The following is a 22,285-nucleotide window of genomic DNA, read 5'->3' as shown; positions in this document are numbered from 1 at the left end:
GGGTTTCAAAAGCCCATGCCAAGCCCAGCGTCCTCTTCACCTGCGGATGTAGCTCTCAATTACTTCTCCAGCACCATCCTGCCATGTCTGCTGCCATGCTCCCAACCATGATGATAATGGACAAAGCCTCTGTAACTGTAAGAAAGCCCCTAATTAAATGCTTTCTTTTATAAGAATTGCTGCCGGGCAGTGGTGGCGCATGTCTGTAATCCCAGCACTCTGGAGGCAGAGGCAGGTGGATCTCTATGAGTTCGAGACCAGTCTGGTCTTCAGAGCTAGTCCAGGACAGACTCCAAAATTACAGAGAAACCCTGTCTCGAAAAACCAAAAAAAAAAACAAAAAAAAAAACGAATTGCCATGATCATGGTGTCTCTTCACAACAATAGAACACTGACTAAGACAAGAACAATGACTGGACAAGTAAGAAATTAATATCAGTTTTTGCTTATACTATGGTAAATTGGTAAGAGCTGCTCCAGTCTTCCTGGGGCGGGGGAGGGTTCTACAAAATCACAGCTTTTTATAAATACATCAGAGCGCTAAGGCTTGCTGTGAAGCGCCTAAGGAAAGAGGCTGGGACTTCCAGGCAGAGATTAGGGACAAACAAGCTCAACCTGGAGCAGATGCTCAAAGCCACATAAGCCAACCACAACAAACCAGATCAAATGTTTAACTTGCCACAAGGAGAGCTGCTGTGTGAGGCATAGGCTGTGTGACTATGGAAGAAGGACAGGACTCCACTCCCTAGCTGGGGTGGTATACTACCACATGGGTTTACTGGAAGTCTCAGACCTTCTAAAAGATGAAAAGGAATTGGGAGAGCGTTTGCTGTGTGTAAGACTGGAGGATCAGCTTGACAACAAGAGGAGCTGTGGACTGCTAGTCCATGGCCTCCACAGTGCTGCCATCCCCGGCTGGTGGCTCCAGTAGCTGAAAAGCACAAACCTATGTCACAAACTAACCTCAACAATGCACCACCAGTCTGAAACCTTTTTCAGGCAAACCTCTAAGTCCCCCTTTCACATGTGCACTACTGTGATTTTAGCCAAGTGAGCTTGAATGCTGAGCAACACGATGCTCCACCCTCTAGCTACCTGCCTCATGGCACAACAGCCAGAAATTCATGCAGCTTAAATTCTCAACCTAGCAAAATGACAAAACACATGGATTATAGACCTCTGAGGTCACTTTTACAGAGAACTAATCAAATGTACAAATGCCTTCTTTTTAAATACAGCCTTTAAGGTCTGACACTCAGGAGGCTGAGACAGGAGGACTGAGTACAGCTGCTATGATGAATGGGCAGAGAGCTGCCCTACTTCAGATAAAGTGCCAGTCACGCTAGTGGACTGGACTCTCAGCATCCACCCAACAATAACTATCACTGGAGGCTGGAGAGATGGCATAGAAATTAAGAGCCCTGGCTACTCTTCTTGAAGACTTGAGTTCAACTCCCAGCACCCAAATGATGGCTCACAACTCCAGTTCTAGGGAATCCAACAGCCCATTCTGGCTTCCACAGGTACCGGGCACATATGGTGGCGCATAGGCATATATGCAGGCAAAACACTTACGTTGCAGGATAAAATAAAAAATAAAAATAAATCTTAGAAAATGAGTAAGTACCACCAACTTTTAAAGGGATTTTTTTTTTTTTTACTGTCATCCAGGTATGGTAGCATCCATCTATAATCCCTGTGCTCAAAAGGCTGAAGCAGCAGGATCACCTCAAGTTTGAGTCCAGTTTGTCTTAGATTTAAAGGAGGGGAAGGGGAGGAGAAAAAGAAGTCTCCATAGGCCACGGCTGTCAGTAAAAAGATAGCACAGGGCTGGAGAGATAGCCCAGTAGACAAAGCACTTGCCACACAAACATGAGGACTGGAGGTCAGATCCTCAGCATCCCTATATGGGCAGGCATGGCAGCTTCCTGTAATCTCAGCACTCGGGAGGCAGAGACAGATCACTGGTGCAAGCCGGCTAGCTAGACCAGAATCAGAAAGCTCCAGGTTCTACAAAATCCCTGCTATGATAAATAAAGTGGGGAGTGACCAAAGAAGACACCCACCATCAACTCAGGCCTCTGCACACATGGCACACACATGCCCTTGCACATGTACGTATACAAACATGTGAACACGCATACACCCATAACAATAATGCAATGAAAAACAGACAATTTTGTCTCATATTAACAGTAGACAACAATCCTAAGAGTACATAGGATACAACAGAGAAGAAAGGTGAGCACTTTGCCCATCTCAGGAAAAAAGAGCTTCCCCACCCACTGGTGCTCCCTACCCACTATACTAGGAGTCACTGGTCTCTGGCTTATTGCTCACAAAACTTTTGAAGGTTTGGAGTGTTACTTTTTATTTTAAAGATTTGGAGTGTTACTTTTTTTATTTTTAAGACAGAATCTTGCTATGTAGCCCATAGCAAGTTGAGGTTGGTCTCAACTCTTAATCCTCCTGCTTCGGGGCCTCCTAAATCTTAAAATTGAAGGCTTGTGCCACGTGCCCAGCTCCTTTATAGTTTTGCTAAGAAATTCTTTTTTAACACTTCTTCGGTGATAGGTTCTATTTATTAGCTTCCAGGAAACATTTACTAAAAACAAAGTTTTTAGAATCCTTTAAGTGGAGTTTAATTTAAGCTTAGCTCACAGCTTTCGCTTTAGGCAGACATGAGTAAAACAGAAATGATTCCAAATGAGAAGTAGTTAAATGGACAATCTGAGGCTTTTATTCTCTTATGTCTGTCAGATGAGTGTAGCGGTGCACGCCTTGATCCCAGCACTCAGGAGGCAGAGGCAGGTGGATCTCTGAGTTTGAGGCCAGTCTGGTCTACAGAATGAGTTCCAGGATAGCCAGGGCTACACAGAGAAACCTTGTCTTAAAAAATCAAAAATAAATAAATAGAAATAAAAATAAATAGCAATCAAATGAACCTGTGTTTCCTTTAGATCAGTTATTTCTAATAAGTAATGGTGACCACAAGTCCCTGTGTGCTTTCCTATCCTGGAGACACCTGACACTTCTCCCAGCTTACTGAGGTAGACTCCAGGGTAAACAGTCTTCCAGACACTGACACACATACTCACACAAATCCCTAACTGTAATTACCAACCCTGATATATGGCACTATGTCTGAAAAGTTACCTACTTGTTACAATTCCAGCCAGTGCAAATACAAACTGATTTTCATCAGAATCAACCTCCCTAACGTCCCCATCCAATGACTTCACAAAACTCTCCATCGTCTGACCAGTGATGTTGAAAAACTTCAATGCTTTGTCCTGAAAGTTTAAAAAAAAATAAAAGAATACAAGTATCACATCTTTCCAAAGAAGCCAGTGTAACAATATCACAAATGTGCACACCATGCAGAAGGACAGGTTGCAATTCCAGGAGCAATCATAGAAAACCTGTGCCACCACTCAAAGTTCCCAGAGAGGGAGCAGTCAATGCTGAGACTCATTCCTGACCACAGTGGAAAGAATAAGTGACTGGTCATCCCTAAATGGGACATCTGTATCCTCCACCACCACCACCACCACCACCACCACCACCACCACCACCACCACCACCACCACCACCACCACCAAGGCCAGGAACTTCACACTAGACTGGGTGGAAAGAATGTCAGAATTGGAGGGTAAAAAGGATGGCTGTGAAATGCTGTCTTCTGGACACTCATAAACTCACAGCAGCTGTGGCTACCTGCACAAGACCTGCACAAATATGCCAGTCCACATTTTAGCATGGATGAAAGATGGATTTACGGGGTACCATGCCTCACTGAGGAGCTACTAACCACTGATGGCTGCAGGGGGTGTCACTGTTCTTCAGGACTGTGGGCACTGGTAGGTCCATACTCTACTGGATGGCTATACCCATACATATACACAGCACAGACTTAGTGAACTATGCATTTAAAAAGGAAACAAAGTAAGAAATAGGAGGGGGATTTGAGTTATCTACGACTGAGATATACTGTGCATGTGTGTGTTTGTGTGTATAAAATTGTCAAGAACCATTTAAAAACAAGGCGTGAAAACAAAACCTGAGGAAATGGCATAGGAAACTTCCTGGGTGATAGAATGTTCTAAGACTGGACTACAGGGATGGTCTCCCAACTCTAAAAATTTTCTAAGAAACCAGTCAGAACTGTGTAAGTCTAGTGGGTAAATTACAATATAGAAATCATCCTTATTTTTAAGACAAAAATCTCATGCAGTCCAGGAAATTACACTTTAATAAAGTTCAACAAACTTTTAAGGACATTTGAGTCCTCCCTCAAGCCAAACACCACGTCCTCTAAGCATTAACTGATGTAGATCTGGCTTCCTGCCAAGCACCCTGCTATCCACTCTGTCCTTTCCCCAGAGTGGAACCCAGGCGCAGCCGGAGCTCCTCTCAGCTGTCAACTGTACCCTGACACCATGTGTCTCAGTCACACAGCTCTGACATGCCTCCCCCTTCCCCATCTGCGTGAGGAGAGCTGCACACCCCACTCAAAGCACTTGAAGACGCTAAGCCCTCTACCTACAGAGGTTGAGGGAATGGCCCAGCATCTGCTTACCTCCAGGCACAAAATGACACTCCAGGAACAGTACATGAACTCTCCACTTGGTCAAGTGACCTCCCCTCCTAAAACAAGCCAGACTTCTCACCCTATACCTGTGATTTGACTGATTCTGTCTTCTTGAACTGTCCTTACCATTTTCTGCCATTTCTACCTACTCATCAAGACCCATTTCAAATTCCTCTCCTTATGGGAAGTTCCCTAACACACACACACACACACACACACACACACACACACGCGCGTGTGTGAATTTTGTTTATTTTATATATTACCCATGAGGTAAAACACATAGGAGTACTGTGAACACTGTTAAATTTCTTACACAGAAACCTTAAAGTGGTTAATATATCAAAGGCTCCCCTTGGGTGTCAGGACAGAGGATGGTGCTTCATTCCACACATCCCCAGAGCACCAGGTGATACAATGAACACAGCAGACACCTGGCAACCATCTGATGGACTAGAGCAAATTTACATCCTGGCAGGCTCAGCTGCCAATGTCACAGGCAGACATGCTGTCTCTTCCAGGTCACAAGGCACATCAACAGTGCCCGACAACTTACTCCCCCCAGAATGGCTTTGACGACATCCTCACTGCTGGAGACTCCCCAGAGAAGGGTACAGGTAACTGCTCCCATTTGTGTACAGTACTCTGCCTGCTGGAGGAGCTGCTGTTTCGCCTCATTCAGCTGCTGTCGAAGGGCCAACTTCTCCTAAATTCACAACAAATAGAACAAGAAAACAGATCACTAGCATTCAATCTCAAAAACCTCTATTACACCTCCTCTTTCACAAAGATACTTACTAGAGAAAAAGCATTAGGAATTCTAGAAAACAGCTGCAACTAGAATCCAGCCCTTCCCGAGCTTCAATCCACATCTAAACAGTAAAGTTCCAAGCTTAGAGATGAACACATGGCTGCTTTACAGCTTATGGATAACTGCAAAGAGCTAAATTCATCCATTCAAGGAAAGAGAAAACTAGAGGTGGCTTGTGTGCTGAGTGACCACATCCAGAGCAGTACTACCAGACTCGGAAGCAAAGTAGCAACCTAACATGCAGCCTACACTGCACATCATTTCTAGTCAGGGAGCCTGTTGTGCCAAATATTCATTCCACTAGCAGACACTACACTGAGTTTAGAAAAACAAACTGTAGAGCGGCTCCTTCTAGGGCAGTGTTTCTCAACCTGTGGATGATGACCCTCTCACAGGGGTCACTCAAGACCATCAGAAAACACAGATATTTATATTAGGATTCATAACAGTAGCGAAATTACAGTTATAAAGTAGCAATGAAAATAATTTTATGATTGCAGTTACTATAACATGAGGAACTGTATTAAAGAGCTGTAGCATTAGGATGGTTGAGAAATACTGATCTAGGCAAACACCAGGCAGGAAAGGTGTGAAGGTGGGTACCCAAATGTGCTCAGGCCCAAATGAGTGGATAACAAGGCCACTGAGGTCAGGGAAGGTTTCCTGCCCTCCCTCCAGCAGCTTCTAAGAACACCTAAAGCTAGGCCAGTCTCTGACAGGACCATTAAGGGAAGAAGAGAACCATTCTCCCAATGATCCTCACATCAGTACATCCCAAGGAGTTCTCTTCAGGTGGTCCTCCCCAGTGACCATGCTTCTCTGGTGTTAAAATTCCCTTTAAGGATACAGCATTTACTGAGAGATGACTGGGACAGGGGTATCCCTCAGTCATACAGCACTTGCCTACCATACATGAGGCCCTAGGTTCCACCCCCAGCACCACCAAGAGGGGAGCAAGAAACTGAAAAATATAAAAACCTATAGGTAAATTCATTTCTATCAAATATAATTAGTTTAATCACAATTTTAATTATACTAGATGGTTGAGTTATTTTTTATTTTAAAGAAATCAATATTCAATAATGAAAAGAGGCATTTTGTCTGGGGTTTCAAGAGAATGGGTGTGTGTGTGGATGGCTCAGTGGTCAAGAGCATGGACTCCTCTTGCAGAGGATGCAGGTTAATTCCCAGCACCCACACTATGGCTAACACAATGCCTGTATTCCAGTTCCTGGCACCCTCTTTTGACCTCCATGAGTACCAGGTTCACATGTGGTACACATAAATACATGCAGGCAAAATACCCACACATATATAATAAAAATAAATAAAAATTCTAAAAATCACAATGTAAACTATATGCTTTTCAGGTCTGACTTAATGACATTGCAGTCTGGATTCCTAGACTGCCCTGCACACATCTGTAACTGAACTGACAGACAGAGCAATGGGCATGTTGATATGCATCACTACACTTTGTTCTCATTTCTTCCTCCCATCACACCCACCATCAATAGCGGAGAAAAACAGATATACCCATACTTGCTCCTTTCCAGCTAGCTTTCTTCACTCTTACACAGACCATGAAATGGTACCATCAACATTCAGGTTGGGTCTTCCATCCTAGCTAGATTAAGGCAACCAAGACAATTCTCCACCAACATGAACTGATCTTGGCAACTGCTGCTCTCTTCCCAAGTGATTCTAGGTGGTGTCAAAACAGCTTACAACAGCATACTTGTAAACTGTCATGCCTTTTAAACTTACTGAAAGCATACTGGGAAATGGGAGGCCCTCCCTTGTCTCAGACTCCAATGTTTTTGTCCAATGTCCCCCTAAACTCCCTGTATTGGGTCAGCCCTCTCACCCGAGCTCTGTAACAAGAAGGAAAAACAGCAAGCAGCGAAGGGGATTAAAACATTTTGTCCTTGAGAACATAGGAGATGAATCCTTTCCAACAGAGGTTATTATTGTTGATCCCATTGTATAACGTGCCTGCAGTGGGAACTAAATGGAGGACCTTCTACCCAGTAGCTCCAGCTGCCTGCTTCTTCCCCAGTCCATTTCTGCTAGGTGTTGCAAGTCTCCACTGGATGGTAGTACCTTTGTTTGCTCTCAATCAGGCTACACCAGTCACGTTTGATGGTGTTATCTCTTACTGTTTGTTCTTTTACTTGTGATTGATATTCATTCTCTCTCTCTCTCTCTCTCTCTCTCTCTCTCTCTCTCTCTCTCACGCATGCGTGCGCGCACACACACACACACACACACACACACACACACACACACACACACACACAGAGCTCAGGGACCACTATGGAAGAGGGAACAGAAAAGTTTTAAGAACCTGAGGAGTAGGGTTTGTAGAAAAACAGTATCTGCTGGACATAACAGTCCAGCTGCACACATGAACTCATGGTAGCTGGGGCTACATGCACAAGGCTTGCACAAGGTCAAGTCAGCTAAGATTCCAGCATAGATGGGGAGGAACTCATAAAACCCCACCCCTATCTGAAAAGCTTTTAACAACTGATGACTGCTGGAGGAAGTAGAATCACTTTGCTCCAGGAATATGGCCCCTGAGAGACTACGCACATACAGACAACACCAAATGGACTCAGTGGGTATAAAGAGAGGTGGGAGACAGAGTGAGAGCAAAGAGCATGTGCGGGCTCAAGAGTGCACATGAAGCTAAAAGTGAAAGTGGAGCAGACATGATAAGAGAAGAACTGGAGAGGAAGGAACAGGTAGTAGATTTGATCCAAACACATTATATGCATGGATGAATACCACATAAAATGTTGTTTAAACTTTTAAAACAATTATCAAATATAGAACCCTTCTAAAATCTTTCTATAGCTCATTTCAGATTTTATCTGGATTATACTACCAGCTAATTTTTCTTTAAGAGGTTTCTTGAAGGGCTGGAGAGGTGGCTCATCAGTTAGGAGCATATACTGTTCTTGCAGAGGACTCAGGTTCCATTCCACATCAGGTAGCTAGTAACTACCTGTAACTCAAGTTCCAGGAAATCTGATACCCTCTTCTGGCCTCCAAGGACACATGCACATACATGCACACAAACTCACACAACAACACATACACATAAATTTAAAAATAAACTTTTAAAAGCTTCTTAAAGCACTGTATTAATGTTCGCAACTTCCTTTTTAGCATCCTAAAAGTAGCAACTCTTTCCTAACAAATTAAAAATTTTAAAAATAAAATATTAACAGAAAGCTGGCAGTCTCTATCCTGGCTGGTTTGCTAATGGGGAAAGGTATATGCCATTGGATAAAAGTGCATGGAGCCAAACATACTGGTGAATGTCTTCCATTCCAGCACTTGGGAGGCTGAGATAGGAAAAATAAAAGTTCAGTGCCGGCCTAAGCTACATAGAGTTGAAGGCAGTTCAGGCTCCATATCAAGAGGAAGAGCAGCACCTTACAGCTGCCTTTCAGTAAATGCCTGTATTGAATAATAGAATGATCAGGGTTTCAAACCCTTCAAGTATTATCATTGTCCTAGTACTCTGACCTCAGTGGAAATGAGGGAATATTTTAGCTTTGACTATTTTTCTATTTCCAGTGAACAGTCCACTGGTTGACCAGGGATAAGCAAGCTAGCTATAATAAGGCCACTTGTCTCTGGCAGCTGTCTTTCCTGTAGCACTGTCTGTGCTCCATGCCCGGGCCTGTACAGATCATGAGGCAGGACTAGAAGCTTATTTTAGAGCTGAGGAACCAGGAAAGAATCCAACAACTAGACGACTGAATTAGATTACTGCCAGTAAGTACTTCAGTATGGGTAGAAATCATTACAAAAAGACTGAAATGACTGAATCCAGCATGTAAAAAAAGTAGGGAATCAAAACCATGAGTGTGCTCGGCAAGCAGCAATTTGTGGGGGTTGAAGGGTCCTGCACAGGGGCTTTGATAAAGCTATAATGAAGCAGTTTCCTCTTCTTCGGTGCAGCAACTTAGTTGGATCATGGAAAGAACAAAGTTGGGACTGGGTAGCTCTTGGGGTGCAGAGGCTGCTTAGAGGAAGAATCTTGGCAATGGCAAAACACCTCAGCACTGTGGTATAGGCACAGCTATTGGGGATACAGAACACTTGTGAAGGACTTAGCTGCTGTATTTGTTTGGGGGTTTGTTTATTTCTGAAACAGGTCTTATGGAGCCCAAGCAGATCTGGAACTCACTATGTAACAAAAGATGATCTTGAACTTCTGACCTTCCTGCCTCCAACTTCCAAGTGTGTGGTATATACCACCATGCCCAGTCTATGCAGTACTAGAGATCAGGGCCTCATTCATGCTAGGCACTCTACTAACAAGGTATAGGTCCCAACCCACTTGAGTTTGATATGCTTGTTCACAATGTGATCCTTCTCAGTAATGACCTGGTACACTGTTCGCCTTTTGTCACTGACCAATGCCTGACAGAACAAGGTAAAAGGATAAAAGATGTCTTGTCCATCAGGGTTTCAGAGTTTCAGCCCATAGTCAATCCATTCCATGGCAATCAGGATAGCAGAGCACAGCAAAGTTGCTCACCTCATGGACACCCGCAAGCAGAAAGAGAGTAGTTCTGTGCTTTCTCCTTCTTGCCTTTGAGGTCTGTGCTTTATTCCATCTGGGTTCTCAGACTATTGTATGACACCATAGCATTCAGAGAAGCTGCTCCCCACTTAATCATTTCTAGAAACATCTTCACAAGCACAGCAGAAATGTACCTTACAAATGTCCTCAGTATTTCTCAGTCCAAGTTGACAATCAAGATTAACTGTCAAAAGTCCATCCTCTGTCAACTTGACACCCAAACACACCTCCTTAAACCACATCTCCTAAAACCATACCTAATTTCCAAAGGTAATGACAAGGCCATACATAATTCATAAAACATGACAGAACCATCCTATGTGTACCCCTAAATACTTTAGTTCATTTTCCCTCAGTAGCCCCAGAATTGCTCAACAGACAAGTACAAAGTTTCCTGAGACTCAGGACAAGCTCTCACCCGTGAGCCCTTATAAGACCAAAAAGAGAGTTTGAAATTTCCCAAGTACAAGGCAGAGTAATGACTTCTATTCCAAAAGGGGCACATAGAAAGTGGGAGGATACCAAAGCAAGATGGGTGGGAATCAGCATAGAAATTATAAGCTCCTGCAGCTCCATGGCTGGCATCCCAGACATGAAGTGTCATGATCTGGGTGCCCAAAGGCTGGGTCAGCCCAGCCCTACAGTGTACCACTGCAGCCACAGGGCTCTTCCAGATTGACCTTGCTCACTGTCTAGAGCTTTCCTTGGCAGACAGTCTAAATTCCTAGCATCTTCAGCTTCTCGAGGTCTATCCCACCACAGCTTCATCTATTGCTCTCCCAAGAGCTACATCCAAGTACTCCTACCACTGTCATACATCACCTGGCCTCCCAACATGCCTTTGATGTCTGAGTAGAAACCTCTATGACCTGTCCTGCAAAAACAACATCAAATTGAGGACAGTAAGGTCTGCCACTAGCTTAAGCTATAGCCAGTTCCCAGTATAGACTAATTCACTTAATATTCTCTAGTCTGGTTCCCATTTCAACACTCCTAAGCAGAGTCTTTACTCTGTGTGTGTGTCTATAATCATTCTGGTCTTCTGAATTCCTCCACCAGAATCACCCGTAAGTTCTACTTACAGAATGTTAAGCTGTGCTGGCCCATAAATATCTGGGTAATTGAGGAGGTTGGAAGAATCCAGGTAGGGCATGACTATATTATATCTTGGTAGGTTAGTTCTTGCCTAACATGCACAAGGACCAAGGTTTGATCTCTAATATCTAGCACAAAACAAACAAACGGGGTATAATTCCCCAGGTCATTCTGCAAAAGGGTACTTCTGCAGGTCAATCTTTTGTTCATCTTTTCAGTGAACTTAAACGTCTATGCTCTTTTTTTTTTTTTTTTTTTTTTTTTTTTTTTTGAGACAGGGTCTCTCTACATAGCTCCAGCTGTCCTGGAACTATGTAGAACAGACTGGCCTCACACTCACAGAGATGGGCCTTATACTCCTGACTGTAGGATGAGTGGGCTCTCCTTGATCACTGAGATGACCTCAAAGCACCTTATCGATTGACCTGGTATATACAATGGTGCTAATCTCTAATGATTATTCATTTATTAGTCCCAACTTTAAATGTGACTTTTTTTTACCAATTTTTTTCTCTATATGCTCATTGTAAATCTGGCTAAATGGGTTTGTTACACAGCAAAATGCCTGTGGTAGCTCAAATGCTGAACTACCTTAGCATTTCCTTTTCCAAGGATTGGAAAGATTGTAAGAACCACAGGGCCACAAAGTCCACTGAGAAACTGTCTTATAAATATGACAGGGAAACTATATCATTGAAATGTCTACAATATGGCTTCCTAAACATGACCTGAACAATTCCAATACTAGTTGACATACTAATGTTAATGAGGAAAGCTCACAAGCCCACCCATCCCTAGATGAAGACTACAAGAAATTTACAACTGCTGACAGCGGGAGAATTAGTCTTCTCCAGGGAAACGGCCCCTAACTGACTATCCAATACCAAGTGGTCAGCCCTAGAGCCACATAATGCAAGCAACACTAAACATGCTCTTGTGTTTATTTGTGTGTGTGTGTGTGTGTGTGTGTGTGTGTGTGTGTGTGTGTAACAATGATAATTAAAGAAAAACAGGTCATGAATTTGAGGAGCAGGGGCTGGGGGACATGAGAAGAGTAAAAAAAGAGGAGGAAGAAAAATTATGCAATACTTTAATTAAAAATAAAATAAAATCTTCTTTCATATTACTCAGCCAGGCACCTTTGAACTCAACTCCCACAAAGTCTTAGAGCACTGACACATGAGAGACAAGCTCTTTGCCATACTGGAATATGAATGGAACAGCCCTCTAGTCTAATTCCCTATAGAACCCTTGATACCATCTGAAACCTCACGAGTACAGTCTCTACTCTGCATTTCTTTTTTTAAATATGTTTATTTGTTAAAATTTTTTCCATTTTACATACCAACCCCAGTTCCCCCTCCCTCCCCTTCTCCCGCCTCCTCACCTCCCTCCCACTCTGCCCCCATCCACTCCTCAGAGTGGGTAAGGCCCCCCATGGCAGTCAACAAAGTGTAGCATACCAAGCTGAAGGAGAGCCTAGCCCCTCCCCATTGTATCAAGGCTGAGCAAGGTATCCCACCACAGGGAATGGGCTCCAAAAAGTCAGTTCATGCACCTGGGCTAAGTCCTGGTCCTGCTGCCAGGGACCCCATAAACAGATCAAGCCACGTAACTGTCACTCACATTCAGTGGGCCTAGTTCGGTCCCATGTAGGTTCCTGAGCTGTCAGTCCAGAGTCAGTGAGCTCCAACTAGCACCGTCAGCTGTCTCTGTGGGTTTCCCCATCAAGATCCTTTTCTCCTTCTCCTTCTCCTTCTCCTTCTCCTCCTTTTTTTTTTTTTTAATGCCAAATGCCATTTATTGAAGGAGGGAGGAGGTCTTAAATACAGGCTTACAGCACAATGGGAGAACCCCGGAGGGCAGAAGTTCGCTTCTGATGTTTTGTTTTGTTTTGTTTTGTTTTTTGGAGTTGAGGATTGGACCCAAGCCCTGCTCTACCATTGAGCTAAATCCCCACCCCCGCTCCTGATGTTTTACAATCTTGCATCTAAGCTGTTAACACCCAATATGCTGGATACACAGAAAAGGAGCTTCCCTTAAACTAGGAGGGTGGAATCTCGCAGGGAATTAGTATAGGAAGGATATCAAGGTCAAGTCGGCAAGCAAGGCAACAGTTACCCAAAACAGGGGCCAGGGACCCCCCACCCCTTTTACTAAAAAAATGAGCTTCTGACTTAGGTTGCATGGGACATCAGCAGGTCACCTTACCTGTCATAGAGACACCTGTCCAGGCCACACAGGCATTCTGTCTTAGGTTGGTGAGCGCCCCCCAGGCATTACCCATCTCTGAATACTCATTATCATACAGGCTCAATCTTGTGAGAGCTGCAGAGTTAACTGTTGCCAAAGATCTCTAAGTGGCGCTGGGCTTGCAATCTGTGTTCGACACAGAAAAGACCAACAGAAGTCTTAACCCACCCATAGTCAGTAGGCTAAAGGCAGCTGAGCCATTCCCTTCCTTAATGAGCCTTACTGCAAACTGGAGTCCTTGTAAGATGGTATCCTGAGAGCAAATGGAACTTGAGTTTGTAAATTTAAAGCTTTCAAAGCCAATCGAAATGTATATAACTATTGATTTAAATCTGTCATGTCCCATAGAATGAAAACTTAGTTAACTGTGGTAGCTACTTTTGCTGCCAGGGTCTCCACTGTGCTAGCTGTAGTAACCAGTTATGAAATGGCAATCCCACAAACAGTAGTAGCGGTGGTCATCACTGTTATAACAGCAACAACGGCAGCAGCGATGTCAAATTCTCTTCTGGAGCACGTGGGTATCCATTGGCATGGGCGCAACTCCAGGAACTCTACTCTGCATTTCTTCTGAGCTCCCACCACAATCTTCATTAAGCTCTACTTACAGTATTTTAAATTTTTTTTCTAGCTTCTATGTCCAGTTTTCCAAATTCCTCCTACAAACTAGTTTCAAAGGCTTACAAACCACATGACCAGGTTTAATCACAGCAATGACCCCGCTCCCAGCACCAATACTCTGTGTAAACACAGTATTTCAATTGCTAAGATGAATGCCTGGGAGAAAAAAATCAAAAGGAGGAAAAAAACTCATTTTGACTCACAATTTCACAGACTTCAGTCCATGGTCACTTGGCTCACTATAGCTGTCCTAGAACTCACTATGTGTACCAGGGTGGCCTCAAACTCACAGAGATCTGCCTGCTCCTGCCTTCCAGGTGCTGGGATTAAAGTGTTTTAAATGTCTATCAATTCCTCCTTGCCTACTGGTCAACTTCTAGGCCATAAAATGTTTAGTCTGAAACTAACCAGACTACCTTGCAATTTATCACCTGGTCTTAATAGATTATGGCAAAACTAAAACTTCAGTCTAATCTAGGCTTACAATTAAACTCTTCCTAGCATTTGCTAGTATTAAAATATAAGCCAACTCTCCCAGTTTTCAAAATACTACAGCCACACACATTCAGAATTTCTTAACATGTGTGAGCACACAGGCAGTATGACCTTGGACCAGCTATTCAACCTCGTGTACAATAGTAATACCTGTTGATATGCCTGGGATAGGAGAAGCATGCGGGACACAAATGGCTGTGTGCCTGCTAGCAGATAGCAAATATCCAAAACATACTAGCTGTCATGTTCAGCACTATTATTGCTTTATTGTTTTAAAATAAAAAGGTACACAAGCCCAAAATTTTATAAGTGGCAGCATATAACTAGTTTCAGAGGAGATGAAATAATGTATGCCATCCATTGTAAAAAATCTCAAAGAATATTATAGGGACTACTAGAGTGGTGGCTTGGCAGTTAAAAGCACTCGCTGCTCTCACAGCGGACCTGGTTTCAGTTTCAGCACCCACAAGACAGCTCATGGTGGTCTGTAACTCCAGTTCCAGGGGCTCTGGCACCCTCTTTTAGCCTCCAGGGAAACCAGTCGCACACATGCTGCACAGACATACATGCAGGCAAAGCACTTGTACACATAAAATAAAATAATTTCTAAGGAAAAATATAATCTCTTCCAATAGTAAAATAAAATACAATTCCTTTTTCTTAAGTACCAATAAATCATACCCAAATTAATTAGAAATACTTCTAACTTAATGTATCTATCTCCAATATTTTTTTTCAGATTCTTACTATGTTATAAGCATATAAATTAAAGCAGACTTTTATTTTGTTTGAGACAGAGTCTCCCTACATAGCTCTAGTTGCCCTGGAACTCACTCTGTAGACCAGACTGGTCTCTAAACTCAGAGATCCACCTGCCTCTGCCTCCCAAGTGCTGAGATTAAAGTGCTTGAGACATCATGTCCAGCTGAAGCAGATTTTTAAATACAAAATTTAAAAGGAAGACAGAGAGATACTCAGCAGGTAAAGGCACTTGCTGCCAAGCCAGAGCCCCCATGGGAGAAAGAGAATCGACCCGCACAAGTTGTCCTCTCACCTCCATACAGAAAGAAGCACGCACAAGCCTGAGTACATACACATACACATACACATACACACACAGACGCTCTCTCGTGCATACATACACTCTAAATGTACAAAAAACTAATTAAAAGGAAGTGAATAACCTACATGTTAAATGGTTATTAACTCTATTAATAATTCATCTACCTTCTAACCTACTTAAAATACATACATTTGAAACTACAGTCTCCTGAGGGTTAACAGAGAAAATGTGAGACTAGTCACACCTTACGAGCAAAAGGCAGCAAACCAACAGCACCTTCTGGACCAGTCACGAGCAGGAGCCTCGCCTAAGTGCCTACCTTCTTCTCCCGCCCGCTGTCTGCCTGTGCAGTTTCTAGTCGGGCTTTGAAGTGTTCACAGTCCAATCTCAGCTGCTCTAACTCTTGTTCTTTGCTTTCCAGGTCTAGAAGAGACAGAAAAATACTCAAGACATGTCAAATCACATTCAACATTCTTACAGGCCTGTTTCTAAGCCCTTGCGGGGAGAGGGGGAGGGAGATGCTGGGGAGTAAACCCTGGGCCCATGCACACTATGGTACTAAACTGCCTCCAGTCCCAAAAGAAATTCTGCTGTTATCTTACTTGGTGATTTTTAAGACCTCATTTACTGCCAGACATGTACTCAGGGCTTCAAGAAAATGAGTTATTTAAAGGACTGAAGGCAGAGCTGAGAAGCCCGACTGTCTCATGGCACAAACCTGTATCTGTGCCATAAAAAGCAGAAGGCATCTCATGAGTGGCTGGTGCCAGCAGAAGCTGACTCACAGAGCAAGTCCCACCAACTGGCAGCCTGACTCAATGGGAACAACTGCAGTAGTAGTCAATGGAGGCGGGAAGCAACAGAGAACAAGACCAGAAAATGCTACAGTGAGGGGGCAGTGACGACGTAACACTTCCTCTCCACCATAATCATTCAGCTTATGAGTCAAATGCCCAACAAAAAAACCAAAAGACACCCACAGCAATAAATCAATGAAAAACATTATCAACTTTAAATACAGTCATACTGCAGAAATACTGGTGCACAAGAAAATTGGACACTTTATTCAAAGTTTTAAGAGTTTGGTTTCAAGACTAAGAAAAAAATTTTTTTTTCCAACATGTACCAAGATTTGAGAACAAGTATTAAGAGTACCTAAAGCCTAATGTGCACCAGGATCCCAGGGGACTTGGGTCTAGTGCATAGTGTGTGGCTCCATGGGTCTGGGTGAGCCTCAGAACTTACATTTCTTCTCTGTAATTTTTTATTAATAATTTCATGAATGCATGTAATATATTTTGCTCATTTCCACCGTAATTATCCACTCTCATGCCCATCCCACTCCTGATGACTGCCTTATTGCCAAGAAGTCTCAGCCTGCTCTCATGTCTTTGTTGCTGCTGGCTTTTTGGGGTATTATTGTGTGTGTATGTGACCTTCTGAGTTTAATTAGTGTTGCATGAACAAGGATCATGGGCAACTTATCAGGGACTACACCACTGAAGAAAATTATTCCCCTCCCCCCTGCAACCAGTAACTGCCAATAGTTCCTCAGGAAGGGGTAATGAGAATTTACATTTATTTTTATTTTTTAAAGATTTATATGTAGGGGGCTGGAGAAATGACTCAGAGATTAAGAGCACTGGCTAGTCTTCCAGAGGTCCAGAGTTTAACTCCCAGCAACCACATGGGTGGCTCACAACCATTTGTAATGAGATCTGGTGCCCTCTTCTGGTCTGCAGGGATACATGCAGGCAGAACACAGATAGATAGATAGATAGATAGATAGATAGATAGATAGATAGATAGATAGATAGATACTTTTTAAAAAAGATTTATATGTGGGGACTGGAAAGATGACTTAGTGGTTAAGAACACTAGCTGCTCTTGCAGAGTTGCAGAGTTTTGTTCCCAGCATCCATATGGCAGCTTATAACTGCCTGGAACTCTGACTCCCATTTCTGGCCTCCTTAGCACCAAGCATGAATGTGGTACGCATATATACATGCAGGTAGTCACATATCCACATAAAAGGTAAATGAATTTTGTTTAACCATGTAAGTGTTTTGCCTACAAATATGTATGTATGTATGTGCACCATGTGCATCTGGTGCCGATGGAGGGTGTCAGATCCCCTGGAACTGGAGTTACAGACAGTTGTGGGATACCAGTCCTCTAGCCTTCTGCAAGAGCAGAAGTACTTTCAACCACTGAACCATCTCTCCAGCCTGATGAAGCTATATGTCTAACAAGGTTCCTGGGTGAGACTTTATGGAAATCATACTTTAAAACCATCTGCTTCAAGTCAACAGCCCCAGCTCTCTTCATCAGCAACAGGAAAGGAACATACAGTAGACAAGTGAGCTTAGCTACAGCAATGTGAGAATATGCATGGAGAGTAGTGGGATTTGGGTAAGGGAGAGCTCCTCTAAGAACATAAGGAAGACCATACACCCTCCACCCACAAGGAGGAAAGGTTTACAGGCTGCTGCTCCATGAAGTGCAGGGCTTTGGGCTCCCGAGATCTGAGAAGGCAAGGGGATACTTGCATACAAAACCCCAGCGACTCCCTAGAGCTGCTTGGCATCCCAAGCATTCTGGAGAAAGAAACAAGGTCTACATTTCTTTGAGACCCTGTCCAAGAAGGAAGAGTAGAACCCAAAGGTCAACAGACAAGTTGGAGATTGTGAAACTGGCTGGCAAGCTCATATTCACATTTCCTAGAAGCATGCAAGCTATACTGGGCTATTTATTCTCCCCTATGTCAGAGCTTTCTTCTGACTTTTCAGGTACTACATGAACTCTATTTTGTCTTAATAATCATGACCACACAAGAAATCAATGAGCAGCGAAACTTTATGCCTTAAAAATAATATTGCTGAGTATGTAACCATGCTGAATGTTAGTTACACACACATATGTACATTATAATCATATGACTTAAAATACATACCACATAACTAGACAGAAACTAAATAATTATCTTAGATTTTTTTTCTTTACAGCTAACTCTTAAAGTCTGCTTCTATTATTGAACTGTGCTACTCAAACACAGCCAAAAGGAAGTGGGTAATTAAATCTCTACAAATCTTGTCATGTAAAAATATACAGGGATTAATTCTAACCACTCAACGCTTTCGTTATGGCAAATTCTTCTTTGTGTGTGGTTTTTGTTGTTGTTATTGTTGTTGTTATTTGTTTTGGTTTTGGTTTTTCTGAGACAGGGTTTCTCTGTGTAGCTTTGTGCCTTTCCTATAACTTACTCTGTAGACCAGGCTGGCCTCAAACTCACAAAGATCTGCCTGCCTCTGTCTCCCGAGTGCTGGGATTAAAGGCATGCGCCACCACTGCCCGGCCTGTGTGTGGTTTTATGTGAACTTTCTACAGGCTTAACAAGGCTTTTGTCACAATATGGAAGCCCAGAAAATTCCAAGCCATTGCTCCCAAGACTACATAGCCAGCCAGCCGTACACCAGGTATATCGGCTGTGTCAGACTGCCGCCTTGTGGCCAGATGGGAGCATTGCTTGCAACTACCACCACCAGGACATGTGACTGCCATGTTTTGTTTTATGCAGCACCCCAAGTGCCTAGAAAAGTGTGTGGAATGTTGCAGGCACTACTTAAATATTTTTCACACAGTAAGTATCATTTGTTTATACATTCTAGACCTTTATCACCGAGTAGAAAAATACAGGTTTGGTTAAGACAGAAGATCTTCCAGGAAAGGCACAAAGCTATACAGAGAAACCCTGTCTCGAAAACAAAACAAAACAAAAACAAAAAAACAGAAACAGAAACAAAAACAAAAACAGAAGATCTTCTCCCTTAAGAATAATATACTGCTTTTCAAGCTGGGCAGTGGTGGCACGTGCCTTTAATCCCAGCACTCAGGAGGCAGAGGCAGGCAAATCTCTGTGAATTCGAGGCCAGCCTGGTCTACAGAGTGAGTTCCAGGACAGCCAGGGCTACACAGAGAAACCCTGTCTTGGAAAACCAAAAAAAAAAAAAAAAAAAGAATATATTACTTTAAAGCCAGGAGTTGTGACCCACGATTTTAATCACAGCACTAGGGAGGCAGAGGCAGGTGGACCTCTGAGTTCGAGGTCAGTTTGTCTACAGAGTGAGTTCCAGGACAGCCAGGATTACTCAGAAAAACTCTGTGGTGCTGGGGGGGTGGGGCAGGGTATACTACCCTTGGCCAGGAGTGATAACACACTCCTTTAATCCCAGCACTCAGGAGGGCAGAGGCAGATCTCTCTGAGTTCCAGGTTAGCCTGGTTTTCAGAACAGCCATTAAAAAAAAAACAAACAAAAAATATACTACTTTTGCAAATTTTTTACCTAGGAACAGAAATAATATATACAATGATTGATATACAGAACTGAGATGAATTACCCAAACTCTATATGAAAACAGGGAAGAGTCTATCACACAACCTAGCTGTTTCCACTGCTTTTGGTATTCAAAACAGAGAAGAGTCTCTAGCTACATAAACTGGATGGAGGGCAGCACAGTAGATAGACTAGTGATACACAAAAGCCATTTATACCACAGACTGTTTCAACAGCAACACATCTTCTGGAACAACTATCACTCTGGCTTTGTTTGTGGGTTTAGATGACAGAGTCTCACTGCATTTTCTAGAATTCAGCTGCCTCAGTCTCCCAGGGCTGGAATTATAGGTATGCACCACCACCACCACCACCACACCTAGCCTGATAGGTTTGAGTTTGGGGATTTTATGGTGGTGATGATGGTAGTTGGCTGCTTGCTGACACTGTGGATTGAACCTGAAGTCTGATGAATGTCTGGCAAACCCTCTATCACTAAGCTATATCACCAGCTCTCTTTTCTCCATTTCAGTCAGGGTTTCCCAGTTAAATTTACTCCGTTGTCCTAGTAGGACTCAAAATCACCATTCTCCTGCTACTGCTCTCTCCAAGTATCTGGCATGGCATGCACTACCAGACCTAGCTTTGACAGTTTTGAAAACATGAGAATGACTATCTCTGCATTCAGCCTGTTCAGAGAGGAAAGAGAGCTATCAGTGAAAAGCAAGGGTTCTGAAACATAGACCAAAAAGTTAAGATTCCAATAGGGTCTGGTTTCTCTTACCCTGTTACCTGGCATGTTCATAATAAATCATCAGTCATTTTCCATTCATGTGAAATGCCTTTTACCCAATAACTGTCTGAAAGCAAAAAATACTTTGAAATAACCATTAACTTTTTCTTTCCTTCACTCTGGCAGGTTCAGAAAAGTGGGTCAATACTGACATGCTCCATCTTTATTTTGAGCTGAGATTTGGGTGGTATATTTATTTCCCAGCACATGTAATAAAGTAGGAGTTGGGTAGCTTAGAACAGCCAAAATGTATGTCTTACAAGTCTAAGGACTTTCAATCCAAAGTCCAGGTGTTGGCAGGGCCAAGCTCACTGTGAGACCTTTGCAGGGAGGACTGATTGTTCCTTGCCTCTTTCTGCCCAACATTCCCTGGATTGTAGAAGCACTTTTGCAGACCCTCCCTCCACCTCCACATGGCCTCTTCTCCAGACTGCCTTCCCTTTTTGGCCTCTCTATATTTTCACACAGACCCCACTCCACAACTGTGTTCAAAATTCTCCTGACAAAAATGTCATATTGGAAAAGAAAAAAAATATATTGGATGGACTAGGGCCCAACAGGCCTCACTTTATTTCTGTGAAAACCTTTTTCTGTGAATCTAGGGGCTAGACTTGAAGGATCTTTTCAGGGAAACACCTGACAGATACTTCTACAACTTGCCAGGGTTTCATCAGATTATCAGCCCCTTGTGAGACATTCCTACTCACATGGTTTCCCAAAGCAAACAGCCATCCCCAGAAGGATTCTGCATTCTACAAGGTTCCCAGAATAAGTGGTTGCAGTGGCTCAGGGGCTCCCAAACTAAAGACCCAAATCTGGGCCACTACCAACCAAAGATTCCTATTCCAGAGCAGCTGTTAAGTATCGCAGGTTCACAGACTAATACAGTGGTCTTCAGATGGCCACTACATAAGTTCACCTGCTAACACTGCTTCAGTCTAGCCAACCCATTGCTAGAGTGGACAGACAGTACAAGAACAACCTACATTTTCCAACATGCTAAACTGAAACCCATTTGCCTACCATACCAAATGCTGTCCAATCTCTCTTGAATAAACTACTTCTAGGATGCCTTTAACTGTCTAAGTCTACTTCTTCATACAGTTGTCTTTGGCATCCCCCACTCCATCCCCTTAGGGACTCTGGTGGCCTTTTCTAGTTATGTGGCACCTGTGACATACTTCCCCTTAGATTGTCATTGTGTTTCTTTTCATTTTCCTTATTGTTTCCTAAGATTACAACCATCTCATGTACTTGTGGATTCCTTCAAGTAACCAGTAGAGGGCCCTCACAAACCAAGATCTTCAGGCTCACAAACTGTTCTCTGTTCTCGTAGTATTTAAAAATCCCAATCACCTGCCCCATTTCAAATCATGAGACTCTTGGATGTAAGGGTAGTGTGGCTTTGGCATTTCACCCCACTCCTCGGAAGGGTTATCTGGCTGGCTAGGTGGGAATCTCCTCCCTCACCATTCCATGTGTATCCCTTCCTAAACTGAATACCCAGATGAAGAGGACAACCTCCCTGATTCAGAAGGACCATTCTCAGTCAAGGACATATGTAGTGGGCAGCCATCCCAGCATTGGCCTGGAAGTTCCAACCCCCATTGAGGCTTCGGTAATGGT

At 43.2% G+C, this 22,285-nt stretch overlaps 1 protein-coding gene across 1 annotated transcript in view; it reads right to left on the bottom strand.

Annotated features, from left to right (window-relative positions):
* LOC118569968 (heat shock transcription factor 2 binding protein) overlaps positions 1–22,285 on the bottom strand; it is an 85,632-nt gene that overhangs the window by 54,081 nt on the left and 9,266 nt on the right. The window contains exons 4-6 of the mRNA XM_036168282.1: positions 15,852–15,955; positions 5,148–5,297; positions 3,161–3,293 (exon numbers count right to left, since the gene is read on the bottom strand). Of these exons, the coding sequence (XP_036024175.1) occupies positions 3,161–3,293; positions 5,148–5,297; positions 15,852–15,955 (387 nt within the window). The remainder of the gene's footprint in view (positions 1–3,160; positions 3,294–5,147; positions 5,298–15,851; positions 15,956–22,285) is intronic.

The sequence above is a fragment of the Onychomys torridus genome, chromosome 18 (assembly GCF_903995425.1).
Source record: "Onychomys torridus chromosome 18, mOncTor1.1, whole genome shotgun sequence".
NCBI classification, from domain to species: domain Eukaryota; kingdom Metazoa; phylum Chordata; class Mammalia; order Rodentia; family Cricetidae; genus Onychomys; species Onychomys torridus.
Note: the sequence above shows the minus strand (reverse complement) of the source record. Positions and strands in the feature narration are given on the sequence as shown.